The 25899-nt window shown below is 49.3% G+C and overlaps 1 protein-coding gene across 6 annotated transcripts in view; it reads right to left on the bottom strand.

The window, feature by feature from the left end:
• Window positions 1–1130: 1130 nt before the first annotated feature.
• BCAS3 (BCAS3 microtubule associated cell migration factor) overlaps window positions 1131–25899 on the bottom strand; it is a 341997-nt gene continuing 317228 nt past the window's right edge. Inside the window, exons 23-25 of one of the 6 annotated variants that reach the window (XM_071575029.1) lie at window positions 23121–23288; window positions 18278–18343; window positions 1131–2092 (exon numbers count right to left, since the gene is read on the bottom strand). In XM_071575029.1, the coding sequence (XP_071431130.1) occupies window positions 1944–2092; window positions 18278–18343; window positions 23121–23288 (383 nt within the window). In that variant the 3' untranslated portion in view covers window positions 1131–1943. Of the gene's footprint in view, window positions 2093–18277; window positions 18344–23073; window positions 23289–25899 lie in introns of all 6 variants that reach the window. The other 5 variants (XR_011699536.1, XM_071575032.1, XM_071575030.1 and 2 more) reach the window with 5 other exon arrangements.

The following is a 25899-nucleotide window of genomic DNA, read 5'->3' as shown; positions in this document are numbered from 1 at the left end:
AAGCCTGAAAGGAAACAAGCATCACGGTGACAACACAATCCCTTCTGTATGTGTTAATCTGGATTTTGTTTGAACTTTTGGAGCTGACCTTGGCTTGAACTGTGTTAAAAACCCCTGACTGGTGTGGACTGACTTGACCCTGCGGTGCCGTTTGGCCGCGGTGCCAGCCCTGCCCTCAGCCCCGTACTTGAAGCCATTATTTTACAGACAAAAAGGAACATAACATTACAGCAGATATAGCCAGCAGAGCTGCAAGTACTTACAGGCAAACTCTCTGATTTCGTCCCAAGGAAGCTGGTTTTTTTTTTTTCCTTGAGAAATGACTGACTGAAAACCAAGCAAGAAACTGAAATTATTGCTGTGAACTCTCCGTTTTTATTAGTGGTTTCTAAGCCTGAAGAAAACAAAACCTTCTGAGTGGCTGTGTTACAGTTTAAAACAAAAAAAAAGACAACCAAACCCAAGACTGAACTGGGTATTTGGTGTTTGGGTATGGAGTAGGAAGAGGATGGTCGGTTCTGCATCCCTTGGTGTGGCTGGTTTAAGCCATAAGAGTGCAAGAAGATTTGTGGGTTTAGATAGTTTCCTCTCCTTACCATGACTCAAACAGCTTCTATTACAAACAAGCAGTGGGAAGGAAATTTCATAGGCTGACAGTCCCATCTCACTCTGCTTCTCGACACAAGTTGGCTGAGATGGAGGAATTCGTGTGGTTATGATGTGTGAGCCTGGGACTGTTTTATCAGCAGAGTTATGTGGTGCTGGGTTGGACTGTGCACGTTCAGCAGGGCACGGAGGTTCAGGCTGTTACACGGCTCTGCAAAGCCTCTGACACACAATGCCAGGACACAGTGGATGGAGGTGGCTGCCCCTGCTTCCAGCACCTGGTCCTTGTCCCACAGAAATGAGTGGGATGAAGAAACAGAGCCCCAGCCAAGGCAAGGAGCTGGAGCTGGGCTCAGACATCCCAAGAGATGGGTGTTGGTTTCCAGAGGTGCCAAGGCACCACCTAAATATCTTGTTTTTAAAAAGCCTGTCCTTGCATATGGGACAAGGAAGTGGGGAGGCAAAACCAAGCTAGACTGGCTGCCTAACAACCACTGATGGCTTTAATTAAAGCCCTCAAGTTGGTAAATACACACAGTCGGTCCAGGGAGATACACAAAGCCCACAGTCAGCCCAGTAACACTCCATGAACATTGCCATTTAAGCAGTTTCTTGTTTAACTTAGATTTATTCAATGACACATGCACTTCTGGACAGATATCTGAGTTCCAATGAACAACTTTTATAACCAAATATGAGAAATTTGTGACTGCAGTTAGTCAATTAAGTACATTTCTAAAATACATGACTAGAAGAAAACCAGAGCAATAGAGAGAATTCTTCCAAAGAACAAAAAGAAACATTTTCATTTGTAATACTCCTGGCATTGATGAGGGGCAGAGGGGAAGGAGGGCAGCAAGGAGATGCAACGAGGGAGGAGTAACAGTATCAACCCTGTCCACAGAAAGTCCTCCAGTTTCCAGTCTCTCCAGTTCATCCATTAATGCCTGGCACTTCCACAAACGGCGAGAGCTCCTCGGGGTTACAGAGATTCATCTCTCAACACGAGAAGACCAGAGAATGGTTGTGAAACCATGTGCTTGACCCAAAATGGCTTAGAAATATTTCTCCTCACTCAACCGCTTCCTGAAGACAGCGAGAAAAGAAAGCCGCAGGGCTATGAGGATTGAAGACGGAGCCTCTTCGTATTGCACAGGGACACAGAGTCACGATTCCGTGAGTTTGTTTCAGGAAGGCGTCAGAGCCGTCAATATTCATCAGGGTAACGAGAACCATCCCGCGCCGCGGGAGCGGCAGGTGCCGGGCACAGCGGGATGGCTCGGGCCGAGAGGCGGCTCGTTACCCTGTCTGGATCCCTCCCTGGATGTTGGGCTCATTTAGGGGAATCCCGTGGGGAAGAGGCTGAGGGGCTGGTTCTCGTTAGTCGGGAGGGGCGAGCGGTAGCCGTCGAAGTTGCGCGGGATGCTGCCGCTGGTGGAGCCGGAGCTGTTACTCAGCGTCTCTATGCTTCCCTCTCGCTGAAGCTCTGCAAGGGAACAGAGAGCAGGTCCCGGTTAGCGTTTGGGATAAACCCACAGCGCCGTCACACAGATGCTTTACTGACAAATCTCTTTGTTGTTGCATTGCTCTGACATTTGCTCATAATTCTTTGCCGGGTGGGTTTAGGAATCGCTCCCAGGGGTGCAGCTCCTGGTTCTGTTTCTCTGCTGGGCTCACAGCTCACCTGAGCCCAAGAGGAGCTGCAGGGAGGCATTACCTGCTGTCCAGCAGGGCAGTCCCCTCCCTGGGGCTGAGGCTGCTGACTCGTGACATGTCAGGACTTGGTAGTGGGGATGTTCAAGGCTGAGCTGAGCAGGGTACAATCAGGAGATGATGGAACAGTTTCCCTCCCAGCAATGTGGGAATGGGGACTGGCAGCAGCACTGCTGCCAGTGTTGGTGTGTACCATAGTGCATAACTGCCACTCTCCACCTTGGGAACACCAGGGACTTTTCACAACCCTTTATCCTGCCCAAATGGACATAAGTAACTCCTCTTTTTCAAGTCAAATAGAAAACACCCCCTTTCCTGAGCTGTGCCTCGAAGCAAAAGAGAAAGCAGCCTGGCTGTGGCTCTCCCTCTCCTGCTCTCGCACAGACATCTCCCCCTCTGACCTCCCAGAGTCCTTCCTGCTCCCTGATCTCAAAACAGGAGGGTTTCTGCATATGCAGAGCATCGTTAGCAGCCGTGGCCTCTCTGTGAGCCACTGGAAGCCATCGGTGGCCCTGGTGGCCGCGTGCAGCAGCTCTGCTGGCAGCCTGCCCCCAGCAGCACTCAGCAGTGGCAGGCAGGGGGACATTGGGCAGAGCCCACATGCACCACAGGAATCCTCTCCCAGACACGCCGGGACAGGGAACAAGAAATAGTCTGGCAAGTTGTGACGCGCGGCCCCAAGTGTGACTTCCGTCTGGAGGGGATGGGATGGGGACAGGAGCTTCAAATTCTTCTGCTGCCAAGGGGCAAAGGACACCTGAAGGGGCTACAAGAGCTAGAGAGGGACTTCTGACAAGGGCACGGAGTAACAGGACAAGGGGGAATGGCTTTAAATTGAAAGAGAGTATGTTTAGATTGGATATACAGGAGAAATCCTTCCCTGTGAGGTTGGGTAGGTCCTGGCACAGGTTGCCCAGAGAAGCTGTGGCTGCCCCATCCCTGGGAGTGTCCAAGGCAAGGTTGGACGGGGCTTGGAGCAACCTGGGATAGTGGGAGGTGTCCCTGCCCATGGCAGGGGGGTTGGAATGAGATAGTCCTGAAAGCCCCTTCCAATGCTATCCATTCTAAGGTTCTATGTAAGGCACAGGGGTGAACTCCTGGAGGAGACAAAGGAACTGGGGAGCAGTGCCCTCACTGCTCTCTGCAAAGTATTCCTGCACCTCCACAGCTTCCACTGCCTCATCCTGGATATTTAACCTCCTGTAAACACCTCAACAGTCCTTTTGCTGCAGTAGCACTATGTGATAAGGACAGATCTATAGACAAAGCTTTCTGGTTTAGGGAAAAACTGACTTTTTGCATCCCACCTTCCCACCCCAGCATGCTGGGACACGGCCCTGCTCCCCTCACCACCTGGGCACCGCAGCCAGGCGAGCCCACACCTCGCAGTGGGGGCTGTGGGATTCAATCCTTCATCCTGGAGGATACCTGCACTGGAGAGAATCTGCCTGGGGGTACAAGGCAAACAAACCAGCAGGAAGCTGGTCACGCTGTAAGCGGCGGTGATCACGACCTCAGCCGTACTCACCACCACGTCCTGCCAGCATTTGGTGCAGGAATGTCCACGTCTAAACCTCTTCATTTTCCTCACATCCTTACTCTCCCATGAGTTCAGGAAGTAAAAACAGTAATTTAAATCAGAGCTGAGTGGCGTATCCCACACTAATGCTGTGCTTATCCTGTCTGATTTGGGGCTTTTATCTCCTCAGCTCACAGCTGGCTTTGCTTAGAGGTCCCACGTCAGAGCTGGGGGCGCTGGGCTCCCCCAAACCCGGCGCGGCTCCTCGCCGGTGACTCTGCTCTCTTTTCAACCTATAATTGATTTTCAGGCAAATGTGTTTCCAGTAACCGTGGCTAAAAAAGGCACAGGGACAGAGCCAGGAGCGTTTGTTTCCCTGTGGCTCCTGCCTGGCTGTTGCTGCCCCTCAGGGCTGAGCTCCTGCCTGTCCTTGCCCATGCCGTGCCCTGCCTGTCGGTGCCCTGTGTGGGACTGCATGCCCTGCTGGGATGGGGTTTAGGGGAGTTTGGGCTTTTCTGGGGGCTGCAGCATTTCTGCAGCTGGCAGAGCTTGTCACCTCTGCGGGGGCCTGCCAGGGGGTGGCACTGCAGAGACTGATGCCAGCCAGGGAAAACGCCTGGATGAAAAATCAGGGAGGCAGAGCCTGTGGGCACAGGGCCTGGATGGGGTCCTGGCTGTGTCCCACAGCTCTGAGCGTGGTCACCCTGAGCTCTCCTCGCTGCTGCCAGGCTGCAAAACTGGACATTGTGTGACAGGGAGGGACAAAACAGAGGGTAGGGAAGGTGCAGAGGCTCAGGCAGAACTGGAGGGGGTGACTCCCAGCCCTCCAGCCCCTCGGGGCTCAGGGGGTGTCAGACGGAACCCTGCAGAGCCCCCACATCCGACAGCCATCCCAAGCACTGCAGATGGCACAGGCGCACATTCCCCACGGAATTCTGAGTCCAGGCGCTCTCAAACCGCCCGGCACTGCGAACTCTGGAACTAATTAGCCGGCGAGGCAGACGAGCAGTGTATTTTGATACCCAAGGAAGCCCCGTAAAACTGCCGAGTGCTGCGGCAGAGACACCGCCGTGCTCAGGAAATTGGGCTCTTGCCCTCACCCTTGCCTGGTGCTCCAGCACGGCTGGGTCACGCCAGGGGGGCAATTAGCCTTTACATGCTCACCAGAGACTACCTGCCTGCACATCTGACCCCCGGCATCACTGTCAGCACATGTGCCTGTGTTGCCCTGAATTAGTCTGTGTCATTATTAAAAAATAAAATAAAAAATCCCAGTGCGTAGTATTTTTCTCTCCCCCAGACCTTGCAGCAGATCAGGGCATGGCAGAGGAAGGTTGATGCCATTCCAATGGGAAGCTCAGGCAAGACTGGGGACATGGGAACATGGGGACATGGGGACAACCTTCCTGTTACAGAGTTAAAACTGGAGGTTTATTTCTGATAGACCCAATGCCTGGCTGGCCCCAAGAAATGCCCAGGGGCCACCACAAAGCAGTGGGACTGTGGGTACCCCGAGAGACCAGTCCCACACACAGGGAGTGCTGGCAGCACTGTCCTCCACCACCCCGGGATGGACCAGCCAAGCCTCAGCACAGCTGAAAGGAGCTGAAATACTTCCCACACCTAAATGAGACCCATCCCATAACCAGTCAGCCCATCAATGTCCTCTGTGCTGGGAACACGCTGCTGAAAAACACAAACCAGAAGGAAAGCCAAGGATCCCCCCAAGGAAAGGTGGGCCTGAGTGGCAGCAGAGCCCAGAGCAGCAGGCTCAGGGCTCAGCCCCGTGCCAGCAGGGCAGGACACGGCTGCCCAGCGAGTGACTGCGTTTACTTTGGTGGAGTTACGCCAGGAATGGACTTGGCCCCAGCATGTCTGAGGGTTATTGTATCTGCATTCCCCCATGCATATACTGTCGAGATGTATTAACTTCCTTAAATGTACCAGTAAAACAACCTCTTATGATACACTTTAATGAACTTGTACAGTAGCCAACAAATTGTGCATCATATAAAACCCATTCGGCCTTATAGACTCTCTGGCTATTTTGTAATAACTCCAATTTGCTTCTGCTGAAGCAAGATAACCAGGGTTGAGAAGTCAGGCTTTGCAGAAACCTAAATATTTGATTTGGGGGGGAGTGGGTGGGAGAAGGAAGAAAGGGGCCTCTGGGAGCTATTTATGGGGTCAAAATAACATGAGACCTGCTCTTCTCGTAGCATTTCCACCATCAAGGAAATGAAATACTGTGAGAAGACCAGCACTTGCATTATTTTGGCCCCATAAATGGCTCCCTGAGGCTTTCAGAAGCCCGTGAAAAACAAACACAAATACAAATAAATGCTAATACTGGAAACGTAAATACTAAAACCTGCCCATGTCCCCGGAGGAAACGACTCACAAAGTCCTGACTGCCCTAAAAAAAAAAAAAAAAGGGAAAAAAAGATGAAGGAGCTGGAACATCTGCTGAAGACATGAGGAGAAAGTCACTTCAGGGGAGCTGGGAACAGCCCTGCCTGCGCTTTTGACAGTAACAGTAATGGGCACTGCTGGCATCACCCAGGGTCCCAGAGCAACGGGGATTTTCAGGGCACACGTGGTGGAGGCAGCAGCAGAAGCCCTCGTGGCTGCCACTGTGGGCAGGGAGGGTGGCACAGTGAGTGGCCAGCCAGGGTCCCCAACCCACCCTGGGGACACCCAGCCCCTCCCATGGCCTCACAGCATCCATCAGCTCCGGGGCTGGGGGACACTCGGAGAGCAACGGGGCATGGAAGGAGCTGCAAGCAGATGTGGCTGTGCCCTGCCTGGCATTGCCTCCTGTGGGCCTGCCTGCAGCCCGGCACCAGCACAGCCCTCTGTGGGGCACAGTGTGCCAGCACAGGCTGGAAAGGAAACCTTCCAGGAAACACTTCTTTCTGCTCATCTTCCTGTCCTGTCCCTTGTTCTTCTGCCCAAGCCACGCTGCTCATCCTGAGTGGCAGCCAAGGTGGAGGGGAGAAGGAGGAAGAGGAGGAGCTGCTCTGGGGACAGCCCAGGGGTCTGCAGGTCAGGGGGAGCAGTGCCATGCCCTGCCCAGCCAGGCGGCTGCACCCTCAATTCCAGAAAGCTCCAGGGACTATCAAAGGACCCCATCAAATCTGAAAAGGTACAAAGCCCTGCCAAGCTTAAATGTGAAACCATTTTCTGGGGTGCATTAAATTGGATGCCTGTAGAAAATCCATATAGTCCTCTTTTGCCCGGAACAATCATAAATTATGCTGCCTGTCTTAGCTGTGCTCTCCTGTAGCTCTCCTCTCGAAGCCCTGTGATCTCCCTTCTGTCTACTCAAAAATCTCCTCTCCAGTGCATTATTTCTTCTAATGATTTTCCCTTTCTCTCTGTTTGTTTTCCCCTGTTAAGCACAGTTTCAAAATATCCTCCCAAATCATTTGCTGGAAGAGCTGACCCTTTCCTCTTACCTACGGAGGGGCTGCCCAGGCTCCGGTGGATAACTGATACAATGACAGCAGCCTGATGTGTCAGGGCAGCGGGGAAGCGGCAGCAACCCTGAATACAAGAATTATTCTTCATCATCTCAAACTGTCACAACACATTACCCTCAAAGCTGCGGCTCGCTGAAGGAGTGACCCTGCACTGAATGGGAGAGTGCTCGGGGAAAGAACTAATTGTAGCCTCTTTTCACACGTCAGTCACTTTTCACAGCACCAAGCCTTTCAAGCTCAACTAATGTCAAGTTCCCTTTTCCTTTTGCTGGGCTGAGTATTTCTGATTTTTAAGGATGGCATTTTTAAAGGAACAAGGTCTCTGGTGAGGGATGAGGCCAGGGAGGGGAGGGAAGGAAGCGTCGCAGTGAGCACGCATCATGAAGTCCATCAGACGCCCAAAGACTCGTTAGGAATTAGACAATTAACAAGTAGGAATGCAGGAAGTGGGGTAATGGCCAACGGAGCTCGAATCTCCTCGATTTCATTTCTGTCATTCATGGCAATTGTTCTGGGGAACTTTTTGCTGAGGGGCCGCAAGCACCGAAGGGACTCAGCCGCTTCCTGAAACTGGGATGCAGGACAGGCATTTCCCAGTGGTGGGGCCAGATACAAGGTGCTGCTCACCAAACCCACCTCTCCCCAGTAAACAGCTGAAAGGCCAAAACTCCAGCCTCATTTTACAATGAAACACAATTCCCTTCCTTTGGAGAACTGAGGAGATTCCCAGCAGACAGAGCTCTGGGAATGACAGCCTGGTCTGTGATCTGGGCCAGGGACACGTAAGGGCCCTTCACATCTCCTTGTCTTGAGCTGAAATCCTGACATGTTCTGCAACAAGAACTGTTTTTCATCCTTACATTTACATAATGCCCATCACGGGGGACTTGTAGAACTGACTGGGGCTTCTGAGTGTTACTTATTAACTGTAATGAATAATAATTATGTAGCTTCTGCCATCTGGATTCTCACTCAAAAGGGTCCTACATAAAGGCAACGCTAAAAGGCAATCTGTATTAACACAATGGAAGTCTTGAGGACCTCTTAAAGTGTTTGTAATTTTACACAACACTCCCCAGTGAATGGCTTGGTTAAACATTTTAATTTTGCTGATTGCTGCGAAGGGAGCGGGATGTGCTCCCCACAGGAGCTCACACTGGTCCTGGACACCGAATGGCAAACCTCCCCCTGGCAGCATTTAGACAACATCCCAAACTCTGCTGGAAGCTTCTGGCACTGCTTCTGCATGAACATTCACCACGGGCATCATCGCTGGTGCCCAGGGGGACCAGCGCTGTCCCTGGGATGCTCTCGGTGCCACCCAAGGTGGGGCAGAGCTCAGAAACCGCTGCGAGGTTGGAAACACTGGGATGCTTGGAAACTGCATTACTGCTGCTGCAGTTGGAGGTTTTTCTTGAGTATTCCCTTTTTTTTTACCAAATGCAATTATGCTAACGAGGGAGCTCTAATTATAATCCATCTCCACCACCCTTGGCGGCTGCTCCGAGCGAGGACCCACGGGAATGGCTCCAGCCCCGCTGGCAGCTCTGGCCCTGGGGAGGGCAGGGCAGGGTGGGCACCACAGCCCCAGGGAGGGCAGGGCAGGGCAGGGCAGGGCAGGACAGGGTGGGCACCACAGCCCCGGGGAGGGCAGGGCAGGGTGAGCACCACAGCCCCAGGGAGGGCAGGGCAGAGTGGGGACCACAGCCATGGGGAGGGCAGGGCAGGGCAGGGTGGGCACTACAGCCCCGGGGAGGGCAGGGCAGGGCAGGGCAGGGCAGGACAGGGTGGGCACCACAGCCCCGGGAAGGGCAGGGCAAGGTGGGCACCACAGCCCCAGGGCAAGTTGCACTTCTGGGTATTAAGCTAAGCAAAAATCCTTAATATTAAACTGCAGTGAAAGAAAAGCACCGAGTACTCATTGAACTCTTCATTTTATAAGTTCCTTTTAATCTGAGACGACTGAAATTTCTGGGCAAGTGTATTTTCCAAAGGGAGCACAGGCAGAAAGTCAGCTCCCAGTTTTATATATTACTGTGCCTACAAGGTCATATTATTGTGATGATGTTTAAAAGTCAACCAACTCTGCTCCCTGCCCTAAGCCTTGGGCCTGTTTGCCTGAACTCCAGCACCCAGCACAGGCAGCTGGGAGGACTGAGTTCCTCTGATGCTTTTTCCTGCTCCTAAGAAATACTTATTTTTCCTTTTTTTTTAAACCAGCAGTTTGAGAAAAGAGATTTTAAATCTGATCAAAAGAGGAAATTTAAAAAAATTAAAACTAAAGCATCTGAACATTGAAAATCAATTCCTGAAAGATGTTGAGATGCCACAAAAGCACCTCCATTAAATTTGCAAATTAATGAGACTGGAAATACTGCCTGAACAACTTTGTGAAATCAGGATTCAGTGGCCTATGTAAAATATTAGTTACTGTCAAACTACCTTAGAATAACTCCAGTGCTGAATCCACATGGAGTTGGTTCATGCCATGCACTTGGAGATGAAACTTGGCACCCTGGAACAAAGGTGGCAGGATCCAGCAAGGAGATGATGAGGTGCAGCAGGCAGGAGAGAACCAGGGGAACCAAGACTGAGCCTTCTGAACATCTGAGCCCCTCTGAGACCCCAGATCTCACTTCTAGTGCCTGATTTCACTGCAGAGATGCCAAACAATTTAACACTTACAAAATGGGGAGGACACCTGAACTTACAGAAGTGTCTGGGTCACTTCAGGCATGAAGAGATTGGTGAGATAAGGACAGAACATTTTCATGCATGAACTTCTGAAGAATTTTGTCGACCAAAAAAAACCTGCAAGCAGCTTGTTTACCCCTTTAAAAGGAGAATCCAAAAAGCTCCATACAAATCAAGGCATGGAGAAGGAGACCCAAGACTTTGGCATCTTGCCAGACTTGACTCTGAGCATTTTATGGAAGGTTAAAAGTGCACCAGATAAAGGACTGGCATTTAGAGGGAGAATATTCTTCATGATAGGCACTTTTACAATGACTCCAGTGCTTTTAAAAAATAATCTCAAGTTTCCTAGAGCTTAGGAGGTTTAGGATGTTTTCCTACATAAATGGCACTTCAGAAGGATGAGTTGCTGATTTTAGTCAGTATGTGAAATTTTCAGAGCTACAACAGCCAAATGCTTGTAGAAAATGATTTCTGTAGCCCAGCACATCATGCAAGACTTGTAGAACACCTCCAGAGGAGTTCTTTCCATGAGTATGCACCTATGGTTGGTTGGGTTCAAAGGAACTCTCTCCTAGCCCATGCTGAAGGTTTCCCTCTGTTGCTGCTCTGAATTCCTACATGTAGAACACACTTTCCTGTGTGAGCCAGAGTGTGGAGAAGCTTTTCACTGTATTTAGGCAGAACTATCTTGCATCTCCAGTTACGCAAGCAGCACATCTGTGCCTATCAGACCAAAAGCATTTGCAGAGAAAACACTGTATGAAAATTCCTGGGTTTGGTCTCTCATTCCCAGGGCTATGGGAGTGCCTCGGATTGCTCAACACTGACCCCTCTGTCGGCCTCGACTCCACAAAGGAAATTACAAATTCAGAGGAAAATGCCTGTTTATGACACCTCCAGGCTCCCTATCCTGCACCCACTGGACCCTGGGGATCTTGGTCAGAAGTTCTGGAGCAATGCTGCTATTCCTGGAACACCAGAGCAGGTGTGGATCTGAACATGCCCCTTCCCACCAGAGCTGGAGCCACTCACGGTGTTGGGATGGGGGGTCCTGTCCCACAGGAGGCTGCAGCAAAGCCCCCACACAGGAATGTGATGGCCAGGAGCACCTGGGAGGGGGCTGGGGGTCCCTCCTCCTCCTCCCTGGGCTTGGCCAAACACTCCCAGCAAAAAAGCTGGGCAAGGAAAAGCTGCCTGAAGGTGACACCCACACATCTGGTGATGACCTCAGGGTCTGGGCAGTGCTCACCCACACGCTGCATGGGGGATTTCAGACCTGACCCTCCAAATTTCAGTTCCTTTCACATCTAAGACCCATTTTTTTCCTCTCTGGGATGCCCCCTCAGTCATTTGCCTCCTTAAAAATCCTCAGGTAGGAAGACAAGGCAACTCAAGAGGAGGCCAAGTGTGCTCAGTGTATCTCACACACTCTGTGCTCCTGACACAAACACCTTGCCAAGCTCGTTTTAAAAGTGTAATATTACAAAGCAAAGTAATTCTGGCACAACTTCTAGTCCTGCTGATACAAAGTGGCCTTTGGGGGCAGCGAGAGGCCCTGGGCTGCTCCCCCAGTGCAGAAGGATGCTGAGGAGGAAGACAGACTGGCCTGGAATTTGGGTTTGATTCAAAGCAAAAGTTCAAAGTCTGGGGGGAGCAGATGCTCAGCTGGTCCAAATCAGAGGAATTTTGTTGAAGCTCACGAAATGATGTCACCACAGCCTCAGCCTTGTCTGCTCATCTAAACAGTTCAAGGCTCTCAAGTCGGGAGAGCTCAGGTGGAGATCAGGACCAGAGCTCTCCTTTCTTTTCCCCAGAGGTAGTTTAGTGTCACCAAGAAACTCCAAACCCATCCAAATAACTCTAATGCAACTTATTTAGTCTATTCAGTCAATTATTTTAAATTTTATGTTGACATGGCTGCTTCAAGCAGACCAATTTTCTACACACAGCCCTAATTTTATGAAGCACTCAGAGCTCACAGTCGTCCCCTTAAAATCACAGCTCTACCTTGACTATTAACCCAGCCTGGAAAAACAACAGGGCTCACTCTCTTGTAGGATTGCTTGGGGCTCTTAATACACTCTCTCTTGTTTATATAGCTCCAAATTCAGATGTTACACATAAATATGAAAGAGCCTTGATAAAAATGACATCTGAAGCTTAATTCAGCCCTTTGTTAATGGAGCTGTTCAACACAGCAGTTCCCATTTGTGCTCCCGAAACCAGAAGGCAGCTGGAAATAGTAAACTTGATGGTTTGGCTTTTTTGGAAGTCATATTTTAAAAATTGTTCTGAGTATTGATTCTATTATACTTCATCTTTGTAGTTACACTCTTACAAACGTGTGTATGAGCTGCAGCTGGTGGAGCAGCACATGGTGGAAGGCAACCCTGGGTGAAACCTGAAAGACCTAATGGCAAACCAAGGTATTCCTCTGGTCACATCCAACAGAAAAGGCAATTTCAATCATCCCAGGCTGGCCAGATCCTGCCTTGCTCTTGGGCATCTGGCAGTGCAGTTCACACAATCATAGAATCATAGAATGGATTGGGTTGGAAAAGACCTCCGAGATCATCGAGTCCAACCCTTGGTCCAACTCCAGTCCCTTTACCAGATCATGGCACTCAGTGCCACGGCCAAGCTCAGGTTAAAAACCTCCAGGGATGGGGAATCCACCCCCTCTCTGGGCAGCCCATTCCAATGCCTGAGCACTCTCTCTGCAAAGAAGTTTTTTCTGCTCTCCAACTTCAATTTCCCCTGGCAGAGCTTGAGCCCATCGTGCCCCCTTGTCCTATTGCTGAGGGCCTGGGAGAAGAGACCAACCCCCACCTGGCCAGAACTTCCCTTCAGGCAGTTTCAGACAGTGCTGAGGTCACCTCTGAGCCTCCTCTTCTCCAGGCTGAACACCCCCAGCTCCCTCAGCCTCTCCCCACAGCACTTGTGCTCCAGTCCCTTCTCCAGCCTCGTTGCTCTTCTCTGGCCCCGCTCCAGCCCCTCAATCTCTTTCCTCAACTGAGGGGCCCAGAACTGAACACAACACTCAAGGTGTGGCCTCCCCAAGGCAGAGTCCAGGGGAAGGGTCACTGCCCTGGGCCTGCTGGCCACGCTAGTTTGGATCCAGGCCAGGATCCCACTGGCCTTCTTGGCCACCTGGGCACACTGGTGGCTCCTGTTGAGCTTCCTGTCCCTCAGTCCCCCCAGGTCCCTCTGCCTGGCTGCTCTCCAGCCACTCTGTGCCCAGCCTGGAGCGCTGCAGGGGGTTGGGGTGGCCAATAACAACCTGCTCCTCAGGTCCTGCTCCTCTGCAGACTTTTCACTCACGTTTTGATGGGTGACCAGCCATGTTTCCAAAGGATAAACCAAAGGGTCAACACAATCTTGGCATAATATAATAAAAAGGTTTTTTTTTAAAGGGTTTGGATAAAAGCAGCCCTGAGTGGAGGCAAAAAAGCACACCCAAATCTCACATTAGGGGTCTGCCCCTGTTCAATGCACCTCCCTCCACGGCTGTGAGGTTAATTTGTCTCTTCATTAAGGCTCCCACAGGTCATTTCTACCTGACAAGGTGGCCTCAGTGACACAGGGCCCAATGGGAAGGAAGAGCTGCTCAGCTTGGCATGTGGGAATAAATGGGAGATGCCATCCATGGGAATGCTGTGCTCTGCCTTAGGAGAAGACCAGCACAGCACCATTCCAAGCATCCCTGGGTAGCACCAGCATCTGGGTAGGAACTGCCACTGGTCCATGGCACCCACCTCAGGCAGGGCTCTGCCTGGCCACACCCATGCCAGGTCACCAAGCTGGAGCTTGCAATAGAGGCAACAGGGCAGGTCCTGCCTGCTGATCCTGCCAGCACCTTTCTGCCTTCAGCTTTCCCAGAAAAACATCCTTGGAAGCAGCCAGAGGAGCGATACTGACCCTTGGACTTTCACAACACCATCAGCTTTTGGTGTAAACAAAGAGTTCATGTGTTGGGCAGTTACTGAGAAAGTCACTGACCAAGGGAATAACAAATAAATACCATAAATAAATAAATCAAAGAAGATGGTGCTTGAGCTGTGGGGGTCTCTTTGGAAAATGGGACAAAATGCCTCACACAGAAGAAGGCAGTGAACACTTTATGTCCTCAACAGCCACGTTACAGGTGAGTGTCTTCCTGAAGTGCCCAGAGGGGACACACCCCCAGCCACATCAGGCCCTCCCAAATTCAGTATCTTTTCACAACAGTGGATAGTTGCTTCTAAAATTCATCCCCTTGCCACCTGTTTCTGTCTGCATGGAAAACTGATTCCCTCCTGCCCAGGATGTGGGACAGACTGTGGGAAGCTGCTCCCTGCCTTGATGATGGGAAATGCCTGGGAGGAATCTCCAAGATGCTGATGTCTAAGGAACACAGAGCAAAGCCAGAGAACACCAAAGCACCTCCACCTCATCTGAAGAGACAGGAATGAAATGCAGAATAGAAGAAACAGCAGTGGGGAAAAGCTCTTGAGATTTTTGGGGAGTTTTTACTCTTTTTCCAACTTATCTTGCACGTTCCCAAGAATGTCATAGAATCATAGAATGGATTGGGTTGGAAAAGACCTCCGAGATCATCGAGTCCAACCCTTGGTCCAACTCCAGTCCCTTTACCAGATCATGGCACTCAGTGCCACGGCCAAGCTCAGCTGAAAAACCTCCAGGGATGGGGAATCCACCCCCTCTCTGGGCAGCCCATTCCAATGCCTGAGCACTCTCTCTGCAAAGAAGTTTTTTCTCATCTCCAACTTCAATTTCCCCTGGCAGAGCTTGAGCCCATCGTGCCCCCTTGTCCTATTGCTGAGTGCCTGGGAGAAGAGACCAACCCCCACCTGGCCAGAACTTCCCTTCAGGGAGTTCCAGACAGTGATGTCACCACCACCGATGTCATTTCAGAGGGCACCAGCAGAAACACTGACAAAAGCAGCTGGTTTAGGATCTTTTTTGTCTTTATGTTTTGCCTCAACACCTTTTTCATTCTCTGTGAAGGCACAACTTTTACACAGCCCCACTTTTATAGAAAGAATGTCCCTTTGGAGGTTCAACCACCTGCAGGAACCTCTGCAGGGGCCCAAACACCCTCCCCTTTTGTGGGGGCAGCAGCAAATGTGGTTTATTCATTTCCAAAATGCTCCCAACCCATTTGTCATTTTTTCTTCTGGTCACACAATATTGAGCAACAATAACCAGAGGAGGATGAAAACTGCTGCAGCTTGAGGAGTGAGCTCAGGATATGATTCCTCCTCACCGGATGCCTGGAAGATGTCACTGAAATTCCCTCTCCCTTAGTGCAACCCGTGTGGAGCCAATATGAACTCCCAGCAAAGTGCTTAAAACCCCATTATTTATAATAACTGTTAAATGATGAGACATTGTTTACCCAGATTGCAAGATAAATTCTCACTTACAGAATGCTTCCCTGACCGTCCTCAACGTCATCTGGTTTTTATTTAAATGCAAAATGAAATTAGGCTCCCAATAACACAGCACAAGAATTCAATAAGATGGGGCTTTTCACTTACAGTTTAATATTAACATTTTCCCATAAATGTTAATGAATAAAAGTCTACTGTTTTATGTATTATCCATGGTGGGGAGACAGCAGGCTAGGAATGGAAGGGAAGCTAATCTTTTCATACCACAAATTAGGATATATTCTCCAAGGAGAACTAAGTGTTCCCAGCATTGCCAGGGACCTGGCCACAACCCTGCTGCCTTCAGGGGCAGCCACTGGATCTGGTCCCACAGGGATGCTCCAGGGAGTCTCCTTCCCCACTGATCAGTGAGATCTTCCCCGAGCCAACATCCCCTTTGGGTTTGTTTCTCCTTCTCTCTATCCCTCTCTTTCTGCCTCAGCATATCCCTTAAGACACCCTATGAGCCAACACCACCACCAGTCAAGGCCTGATATTCTCAGACTCCACCATGGATAGCAAGGCAGGGTTATGGAAAAAAATCAGGTTATTATTTGTCTGATATTCTGTGAGAGAAAGGGATGATGAGAGGTGAGGGCAGGGCTGCAAAATGCAGCACAACAAGAGGAAACAATTCAGCATCCACAGGGATGGGAGAGGGACCTGGAGATGGCAGAGGTGGCACTTGGGGAGCTCACCAAAGGACCTGTGCCTGCTGATGCCAAAGCAGGAGGAGCAGATGTCGTGGTGGCAGAGAGGCTGAGAGAGCTGGAAGCTGCAGGGCCAGAGGGTTGGCTCACACCAGGACACTTGCATGGCTTTGGCTCTTCACCTTCCATTTGCTGCTGGGGTTTTGCTGTGTTGATGTGTGTTTTGGTGACTCCCACTTCATCCCACCTCCCCAACAAGTGTGCATTTAACTGTCTGACTGCTCAACAGTTTATTGCACGAATGGGTTTCCATTCCACAGCCTCTTTCCCAGCTCCCCCAGAGAGGGCAATGCAGTTTATGGGAGCTCTGTGATAGCCTGTGCTGCACACCCCAAAAATCAGCAAGTACTGAACAGCTCTCTGGGGCTGCTGGGCTTGGGAGGAGGGACAGGAACTGTCTTGTCTTTATTCTGCCACCACCTCAGCAGCTGCAACAAGTTTTGGCTCACAAAACAGCTGTAAAAATACCAGTTCTGGTTCAAATGCTGGGAGTTGAGGGCTCTTATACTTACTAAAAGAGAAATCCTTGCCATAAGTTGTATTCTACACAAAAATACCATGCAAAGAATCCTAAAAGGAATGACAAGGTAATTATAGAAATTAGAGATGGAAAAATCCTGTAGTCTCCTGCCCCCTGCTCAGTGTGGGACCACTCGGTGTGGGGCAGACTTCAGGCCCCAGACTTTTAATGGGAAGCTTTAATAAACACTGAGAAAAAATTTCTAAATATTTAGAAAACTCAAAATAACAGATTTCCAAGCCAAGCTGCACAAACAGAAAATGAATTCAGAAAACTTGTTAAAAATCACCAGCCTTTGCATGCACCAAGACACATTTCTTTGGATGGCAGGCACCACCTCCTGGGCTGGATGCTGCACGTGGAGCTGGGAGGATGCTCAGCCCTGTGGGAATACCTGCCAGGGCTCTGCTCTGCTTCCCCCTGGAATTAACAGCAGAAGCCTCAGGGATGCAAACAGCTTCATGCTTTAGGAGGGACTCAGCAGACAGTCACACTGAGCAAAGCCAAGCCAGACAGGACAGAGTTTTACATTTTCCTGTGAAATTCTGGAGTATTGCAGTTAATTTGCTTCATCATTAGCAGGAAAAAAAACAACCCAAAGCAAACCAAAACAAACCCCAGCACAGTAACAAATCTCCAAGGAGAACGGGAACTGTGTCTCTGCTCACTACTTTGAGACAAAGCACTGGGATAAAAAATGCCCAGTTCCAATAATGTCATAACCTGATTACAGCCTGACCAGAAGAGCCAAAACACTTGCAGAACAACGAGTAAGAAATTAAGTTTTAAATTGAGTGCTGGCCCAATCTCGTGTCACTTCTTTCTATTGCAGCAGAAAGGACACTGCTGAGCTCATTCCATCCAGAGCAGCGTGAGGTGCCTGGATCAGACACCATTTACTCATCCCCTCTGTGTCCTCCCCATTTCTTTCTCCGGGAGGAATGACAAATCCAGAAATGTGCCTGCACTCTGTTTTATTAGGATATTGATTTTTCTGCAAAGGGAAAGTGCATTTATGGCCCAGGTCTGTGCGCTGGCAGGGAAGGGTTAACAAAATGTTTATCACAAAGCTGGCTTCAGAGTTGAAAGTAATGTGATCAGTAATGAATTTTGTGTTACATTAGGTTGTATAAATGGACAGACAAGCGCAGACAACAAGTGGCCAGGAGTCGGGGCTAATCTAATGATGTAAAAATAGAGACAGCACCAATTATACTTGGGGCCAGCTCAGAGCTCCTGCAGGGACTGCAAATGAATAGGTACAAATCAAATTACTGACTAATAGACGCACTACAAGAGAGGGCAGTCAATGCTAAATACATTAGGGCCTTGTGACCTCTCTGCTCTGAACAGCAGAATCCGAAATTTGACTTAAAAAAAAGGAATCAAAGAAACTCTTGTTCGTTTAAGGAGAGAAACAGAACAATGTTATTTGTGAAATGACTTGAGACACTTTGATATTTTTTGGTTTGTCCCCCCTATGGCCACGTTATGGAGGTAGACCTTGGAAAGCTGAGAGAGGGTTTGCTTTTAGAACAAGGAAAAATACTCTTTGTGCACAAGTTAAGACCTGATAACAATACAGTTATGTTACATACCAAAACATTTCAAAGCCATGTGCCTCTTTGGGGTGATGTTTTTTACTGCTACTTCACCGGCTGTGTCTGTATCAAAAATAAAATATTTCTTAAAAAAATGCCTTGATTTAATAAGAAGAAAAAGAAAAGGAATCTCCCCACACCACAACTGACAATAAGTAAATGCAGTTGATCAACTTGTTATCAAATGGCAGAAAGTCAGAGTTGTCTTGTGGCATCAGTGCTCTCTTTGGAGTTTTTCTACCAACAACAATGGACTTAAATTCACACCAGAAACATTCATGGTATCAACATTCACACCCCCCTCCCCCTTAAATAAGGCATGACTTGGAAGAACTTCCATTGAAAACTCCCAGGGCTGGTGGCAAGATGGATTTGGAGAGCTGGGAAATTCTTGGGGAAGTAAAATGCCAATGTTGGCCCTGGAAGGGCTGTGGGATGGGGACACTTTGGGCAGCACCAGCTCCTCTTCTCCAGCACTTCAAAAATAGTGGCTCCTCAAGAGCCTGAATTTTCCTTTCCTTCAAACCAGGCCCATCCAAAGAAACCTTTTGCAGGAAGAATTGCACTGAGCTCTTCGACTTACTCGAGGGGGTAATTTAATCTCTGACCCTGGCATGAATATTGTGAAAGTTCAAAGGCTGCTTTTAGCATCGAGGTTATTTGATCCATCAGTGTTTGCTGCCCAGGCTGGTTTTGCACTGAACCTGGGCAGAAATCTCTTGGCAGGAATGCTCTTTGGAGGGAAAATCCACTGCTCTGTGTTCCCGTGTTCCCACAGCCCATGTCTGAGTTAGGACTGGGACCAACTGAGGAGAGAGAAGGGGAAAACTGGCCTGGAAAAATTAAAAGGAAAGAGGAAGGAAAGAAGGAAAGGAGGGAAAACAGGGAGTGAAGGTGTGAGGGAGGGGAAGGTACCAATGGAAGCTCTGACTCTGTAAAGGGCTAATCCTATTCCTGAAACTAAATGTCCATCTATGCCCAGGTGGCTGCTGATCTTTGAACACAACTTGTGGCCACAGATATTTTCTCCTTTGGGAAAAAAACCCAGGAAGGATTGTCCTGGCACAGGAGCCACCAGCTCGCTCTCCTCCCTCCGTTTCCCACCTGGAGAGGTGTGACTTCACCTCTCCAACCCCCAAAGTCCACAGAAAGATTTCAAAATCATCCCCCTGAAAGTCTCAGAGGGGTCCAGCCCGGTGTGAGGCTCAGGCTGGTGTGACCACATGGCCTTGGCTGGAGATCAGGATCCCAATGGATCCCGGGTTTCCTCCAGGCTATTCCCTACCAGCACATCTAATTAGCTCCACTTACTTACATCCCATTAATCAGGTTAAAGAGTTTGCTTCAACATATGAGCTTCCTTCATCGCATTATGAGTTTGTTCATGAAGTTTGGAAGGAATCCAGACAGTTTCCTTGAGGGCCAGAGGTGCGACTCACCGCTGTGCCAGTGGCTTCCCACAGCCTTGGAGGTTTGCAGGAATTTGGGAAGAAATGCATATTTCAGAAAAACATCCTGTTGGTCAGACTGTAATGGCTCAGTCCCCTATGATACACTGATTTCAAATAACGAGCCTAGAAATCATCCAAATACATTTGAAAACTTGAGAAATGTCCTTGTTGAAGGAAGAGGTGAATCAGAGAATTTCTTGATTATTAATTTTTGGAGGGAAAGATTTCCAGCCTGGGCTGGCAATTTCTGCATGTCCAGTTCAAGTGGAATCCTGTCAGAGATATTTGTCTCCTGGAAGCAGAGTTTCATAAATCACATAAATCTTCTTTTTTTTTGGGGGGAGATGCACTGTGAAGTTCCAGCACACACTCAGACACTGCACTGCAAATGTAAATATTGTAGCTACTTGAAAACAAAGCTTTGCAAGCAAAAGAGGGCACTGACCACTAACATTTGGGAGTGGACCTTCATAATTTTTTTTTTCAGTGAGAGTTTGACAGAAACAGCAGAAACATCTTTTTTGCATCTTTGCCAATTTACGCCCTCTTTGGAATTAAATGTGTATCTGGGCTGACAGCTTATGTACAGCAGACTCCACTTAAGATAGACATGGGTCATCTGGATAATTGGATAACAAGGAAAAAGCTGGTTTCCCAATCAAGTCAACTAGCTGGATGACTGCAGTTATCATTTAGGTCACAAGGAAAGCAGATTTTTGGGGGGGTCGTTTTCCAGACTTGGTTCTTCTCCCATCCACTGTCCGACAGCCCTTGGCAACCGGTCAGAGCTGGAGGTGGAAAAGACCCACTGAATTCCCCTTCCTTGTAAGTGCCAGATTATTCCTCACGTTTTTAGCATCCTCCACTTTGATGTTTGTGGTATGACCAATCTTTGGGTCATTCCTGCCTCTGCCAGTAGCCAGGCCCTGGGTCAGTGTTGCCATTGGTGCTTGGCAATGCAAGGGGGCAGGGATGGCACAAAGCCCTGTGAGTATCTGCCCCCCAAGTGGTCTGTGCCCCACCAGCAGCCCCTCCTGCTCACCCTGCAGCATGTCAGCCCTCATTGCTGTATAAATGTACGTGTCAGCCATGCCCTAACAGTCAAGGCATTAGAAGAATCTATTTATCTCCTGCCATTAAGTGCATGTCAGGACCAGTTGAGCACTTGAGAAAGTCTCACTGTCCACCCTACTGCCCATTGTGTGTCCACACAGTGGACTCCAGCACTGCACATCTTCTGAGTTAGAAATGTTCATTAATTCACCCTGCAGCTCGAGCAAGACTTTGCAAGTTTTGTTAAACCTCTGCAAAATCTATTTAAGGACTGAGGAGAATCCAAGCAGCACAAACAGGGGTTACAGCATGCACAACATAAAGGCATGAGCAAGGTAAAATAAGCCATTTTAGGATTATTAGAAGAAAGATTGTAACTTCCCCAATTCTTAGTGCGATGCAAAAATGTAACCACTGCTTTTGGAAGCAGCACCAATATAAAACTTAACCACCAACAAGCAAACCTACAGTGTCCTTTCCTGCTGAACTCTCTGCTGTCACTTCACTGCAGAGAGTGGGCAGCAGAGAACCCGAGGAACAACAATGTTTTCAGTTCAGCCAAGGTTGGTTACGATGTAAGTGGTTTGGGGGAAGTGAAAACTCTGCTACTTGTTAAGAGCCAACAAAGACACCTCTTCTTTGAAGTGACAGTAATGCAGCTCCACACTTATCTTTCCCCATTTATTAAGCAGCAGATGGATGAGCCCTTCCTGTGCTCCCAGCCTGAGGAATGGTGTGGCAGCCTTTGCCAGTCGACTCCCTTGGCAAGTGCAGCTCTCCAGGTACCCTCTGAGCAGGAGAGAACTTTTTATGTCTGTCTGGCAAGAGGAACAGCTCAAGAGCTGTCAGGGGATGGAAGTGGAAAGGGCACGGGAGTTCAGTGCCTTATCACCAGGTTTTTTCTGAGTCACCACATGCCCAAATGCTGAGAATAAAGTGTGTTAGTGGCAGAGAGAATCCCCCAACAGGCAGGAGAACACAGAGTGTTAATGACAGCAGGAGGAGGGTGGTGGGATGGGGTGAGTTGGGTCAGTGCTCATGTTACTCATTATTGCCAGGTACATTTGCTGCCCTGAGTTGGCACCTCCCTTACACTCACTAGGAAGATTTATGTGTCTGGAGTAAAAGGAGGGAGAAATCTCTTTGGATGAATTTTAGCTCAGTGATGGCATCTCTACAAACAGCTCCTTTCTGTCTTTCCACCTGCAGTGCTGAGAGCCTCATCTTATGCCAAAGAAGTTGGCTCTCACTGCCATCAGCTGGGCTTGGTGGAAATGGAAGGGAAAAACAGAGCTCTGCCTCTGACAAAGTTCCTGATTTACAGTATAACAGACTTCACCTTTCTCAAGATGGAAATCAGAGGAGAGACAGTTGCAAAGGGGACCAGCTGGGGCACAAGGGCTTAAATTCTGCTCTGAATCCTCCTCCTCCAGACTGTGGGAGGCAGATGCAGTTTGGCACCTGCTGTACGTGCTGAAAGGTGACTCACCTGCAAAGCAGGGGAGGAGCCCTGATGGGAGAGACCCTGAGCCTTCTCAGGGAGCAGAAGAGCTCAGAGCAGCACAAGACCCTCAGCAACACAGGAGAAGAAGAGACAACTCCTGTCCTACACAGCCTTCCTGAGAGGACCAGAGGTTGGCACTCCCACACCTTTCTGCCTCTTTTTTCTCCCCAGGCAAGTTGCCAGAAGAGCGACAAGTGAGTTGGCAGCTGTGCCAGGAGCCACCACTGCTGCTGGCTGGTTTTTCTAGAGGTGTTTTTTAGAACAAGCCAAAATTAATGGAGACAATAAAACCGCAACGACTGCGCTTTGATTTCTGAGCATCTCCTGCCACTGGGCCCCTCCTGACAGCATAATCTCTGACGTGCCACTCCATTTACTTAAACAGATGATATAATTTATCAATATAATGGACACTGATGAAGATGGATTAATTTGGATTACAGAACCAGCGCTCTGCAGCGGCTCTATCCAGGACACAAAATGAGGGTATGTGTGATTATGCCATTGTTTGGAGCAGGGTGGGCAAGGGCAGCAATCTGCACAGACACTCGGGTGCTCCTGAACTGGCAGGGCAGGGAGGAGACCCCTTATGATAAAGGGTTTCAAGTGCCAGTATTTTAGTTCAAGTTACTTGAGACTCCTCAGACTGTGTTGATGTGACCTGCCACTAATTTCTTTTTATGAACAACCTCGCTCACACCGAGCCTGCCACAAAACTTAACCAGAGAGAGGAAAGGGAGAGCAAAACTTAAAAAAAAATTAAAAAAAATAAAATAAAAAATCACCATTGGGTGAGATGTACGTGATCTCTGATCACACCTCTTCTTTGTACCTGTTCCTGAGCCCACCATGTCCCTGCTGGGCGACTCGCACATGGCATCGGCCAGGCGCTCCCGCAGCCCCTCCTCGCCGTGCTCCACCGACGACATGTGGCGCAGCCCGAAGCTCTCGGGCCAGCTCCCGCACACCTCCAGCAGCGTCACGCTCCGGTCGAAGGCACCTGCAGCAAACAACAAACAGACATGCTTGGCATCACAGAACCAGCATTTGCTCTGAGCAAACACGCGGCTGTCGGCAGGAGCAGCGCGGCCTCGGGAGGCCCCGTGCCCAGCAGCAACATGGGATGAAGGCGGATGGTCTGCCAGGAGGTTGCACAACCGCTCCCCATGTCCCACGTGGCCACAGCCTTGGGACACTGGCCAAGACAATGATGGCAACCTCCAGGGTCACAGAATCATGGAATCACAGAACCAGCTGGGTTGGAAAAGACCTCTGAGATCATCAAGTCCAACCCTTGGTCCAACACCACTGTGATTACCAGACCATGGCACTCAGTGCAACATCCAGTCCCATCCTAAAAACATCCAGGGATGTGCTGGGACCAACCCACTCCCGCATGGGTTGCACCTGAAAGGAAGAAGCCCTTTGCATTCTGAGACCATGAGATGTTAATTTTTTAGCATGTTAGTTCAAGTGTTGGTGTTCCCAGCACAGCAGGATCAGGTACAGCCCCCAGTACCGACCAGCTTCACCCCACCAGTGTAAGCAAAGAGTTAAATTGAAAACACAGCCCCAGTTCTGGTCTCAAATCGGTGAGGGTCACAAAAGCAGAGTAGTAACACAAATGTGAGTGACATGTGATGTTAAAAAACATACATATGCTTTTAAGTATATGTTAAACGACTAGAAATTATTTTTAAAGTTGACTTGTCTTTCACTGGGCTGCTGTTGAGATCCTTGTCCCCCTTCTTATCTCACACAATGGAAAGAGTCAAGCCATTCTGTCTTTGCTAATGGGCAGAAATTTTAGCTACAATCCCTTTCTTGCTCTTAAACAGAGAACTGCAACAGCGTGGCAGAGCTGCCCTGTGTCTGAAGTGTGTCTGCTGAAGGAAGAAAGCAGGTCCTTCCCTCAGTCTGGGGTGTCTGTGGGTTTTCTCTATTCCTGCCCTGTGAAGTTTTAGGTCAAACATGCTCCAAGAGAGACTCTTCCACCAGAAGCACGTTGCTGAAGATGCTGGTTCTTGTGACAGAGCTCACGTACCTACAAAAGACGCTTCAAATAATCCCCCTGACTTGCAGTTATTACCTCATTCACAGCAGGGTATGATGTTCTGCTGAATGCAAAGATTAGATTCTGAATTCAAGATCACTTCAAAGTACAAATTAAAATTATTCCCCTTTATTATACAGCAAGTCTTCTGCGAAGGCTTACTTAAATCATTCCCACTTGGAACAAGATTACAGTTATGCTTTGTTGCTTCAAGCACATACCATTTACTCCACTATTAGGTAACTGAATACCCAGCCTTTATTGCGCCTGGTTTCTGCCAGCCTATCGAGGGGAAAAAATGCAAATGCCAATGTTTCTCAAAGTTAAAAGTACATGAAACACGTCCTTGTTATCAGGCCTTTGGTTTTCCCCTTTGATCAGCCGTCAGAAACTATCTACACTTGTAGTCTGTGACTGTACAGCTTCACAGCACACCCCCTGCCACTGACAGGTGGTAATAGAAAGGGTGAGAGACCAAGCCCCGCGGCGGGCGGCCCTTCCTCTGATAACGCCCAAAGCACCGGCTGATAACGGTAGTAAACACTCGGGCAGCCGCTCCAGCCATGCAGCAGCAAAGAGGGGCAGATAATTCGGACCCCTAATGGCACGGAGGAGAGCACAGGGCTGGCATTCAGGGATTTATATGGGCTGCCGTGGTGGCGCTGGCTCCCGAGCTCAGCGGCGCACGCTCGGATTTATCTGCCCGCCGGCGCAGAGCGGATTCCTGGCACCGAGAAACCCTCGACACGAAAATGGACCGCCACAAAATGGGACCGTGGCTCGCATGGGATACATGCACTTGAACTCTGGATGAATCCCAGTTTAAAGCAGGAGGAGGAATTACCAAATATTTCAACTTTTAATGGGTCTTGGGATTTATAAGGTTGCTCCAGTCTACTAATTTGTTTTAAAGCGAGGGTTCTTGAAGCTTGTTTGAGAAAATGCAGTGAGGAGGCAAAGTAATTTTTGATGATGTTTAAGTCTCTGCAACATTTTCATGATGTCAGCTCTGCTGAAGGGAGGAAGAAAAGCAAAAGTTGGTCTTTTTTTTTTTGAAGCTTTTTTTTTCCAAGTCATCCTTCTATGGTTTCCCACAAGCCTGAGACCCTCTGCACATACTCCAAGACCCCACGGATTTCAGCTGGTTTTGACAGGGCTCTTCATGTACCCAGAGAGCAATCAGGGGGGCTTTTAAACCTGCTTCCCAAACCCCAGGGAAGCAGCAGGAGCAGGATGAGCTCCCACAGGTTTGCAGGGCTGTGCCAGAGATGAGGGATCTCTTCTTTCCTGGTGTCTGCCCTTATTCCGAAAGTGAGGAATGGGAGCATTTCTGCTCCTATAAGCAGACAGATGAATAATAAGGCAAATGGCTTTTGAAGCTCTGCCAAGACGCCTGCTTATGTGTACAGGGAGAAACTTCATGGAGCTCTGGCTCCTCAGATACTTGAGTGAGAGCAGAGGAGACAAGTGCAGCGTTACCTCTGCAATCAGGGCCAGGAGCTGCCACAACTTCTTAGCAGCGACGTGTGAGGTTGCAAGTGTTAATGCAAATGCAGGT

Source organism: Pithys albifrons, chromosome 21 (assembly GCF_047495875.1).
Source record: "Pithys albifrons albifrons isolate INPA30051 chromosome 21, PitAlb_v1, whole genome shotgun sequence".
Lineage (NCBI taxonomy): Eukaryota > Metazoa > Chordata > Aves > Passeriformes > Thamnophilidae > Pithys > Pithys albifrons.
Note: the sequence above shows the minus strand (reverse complement) of the source record. Positions and strands in the feature narration are given on the sequence as shown.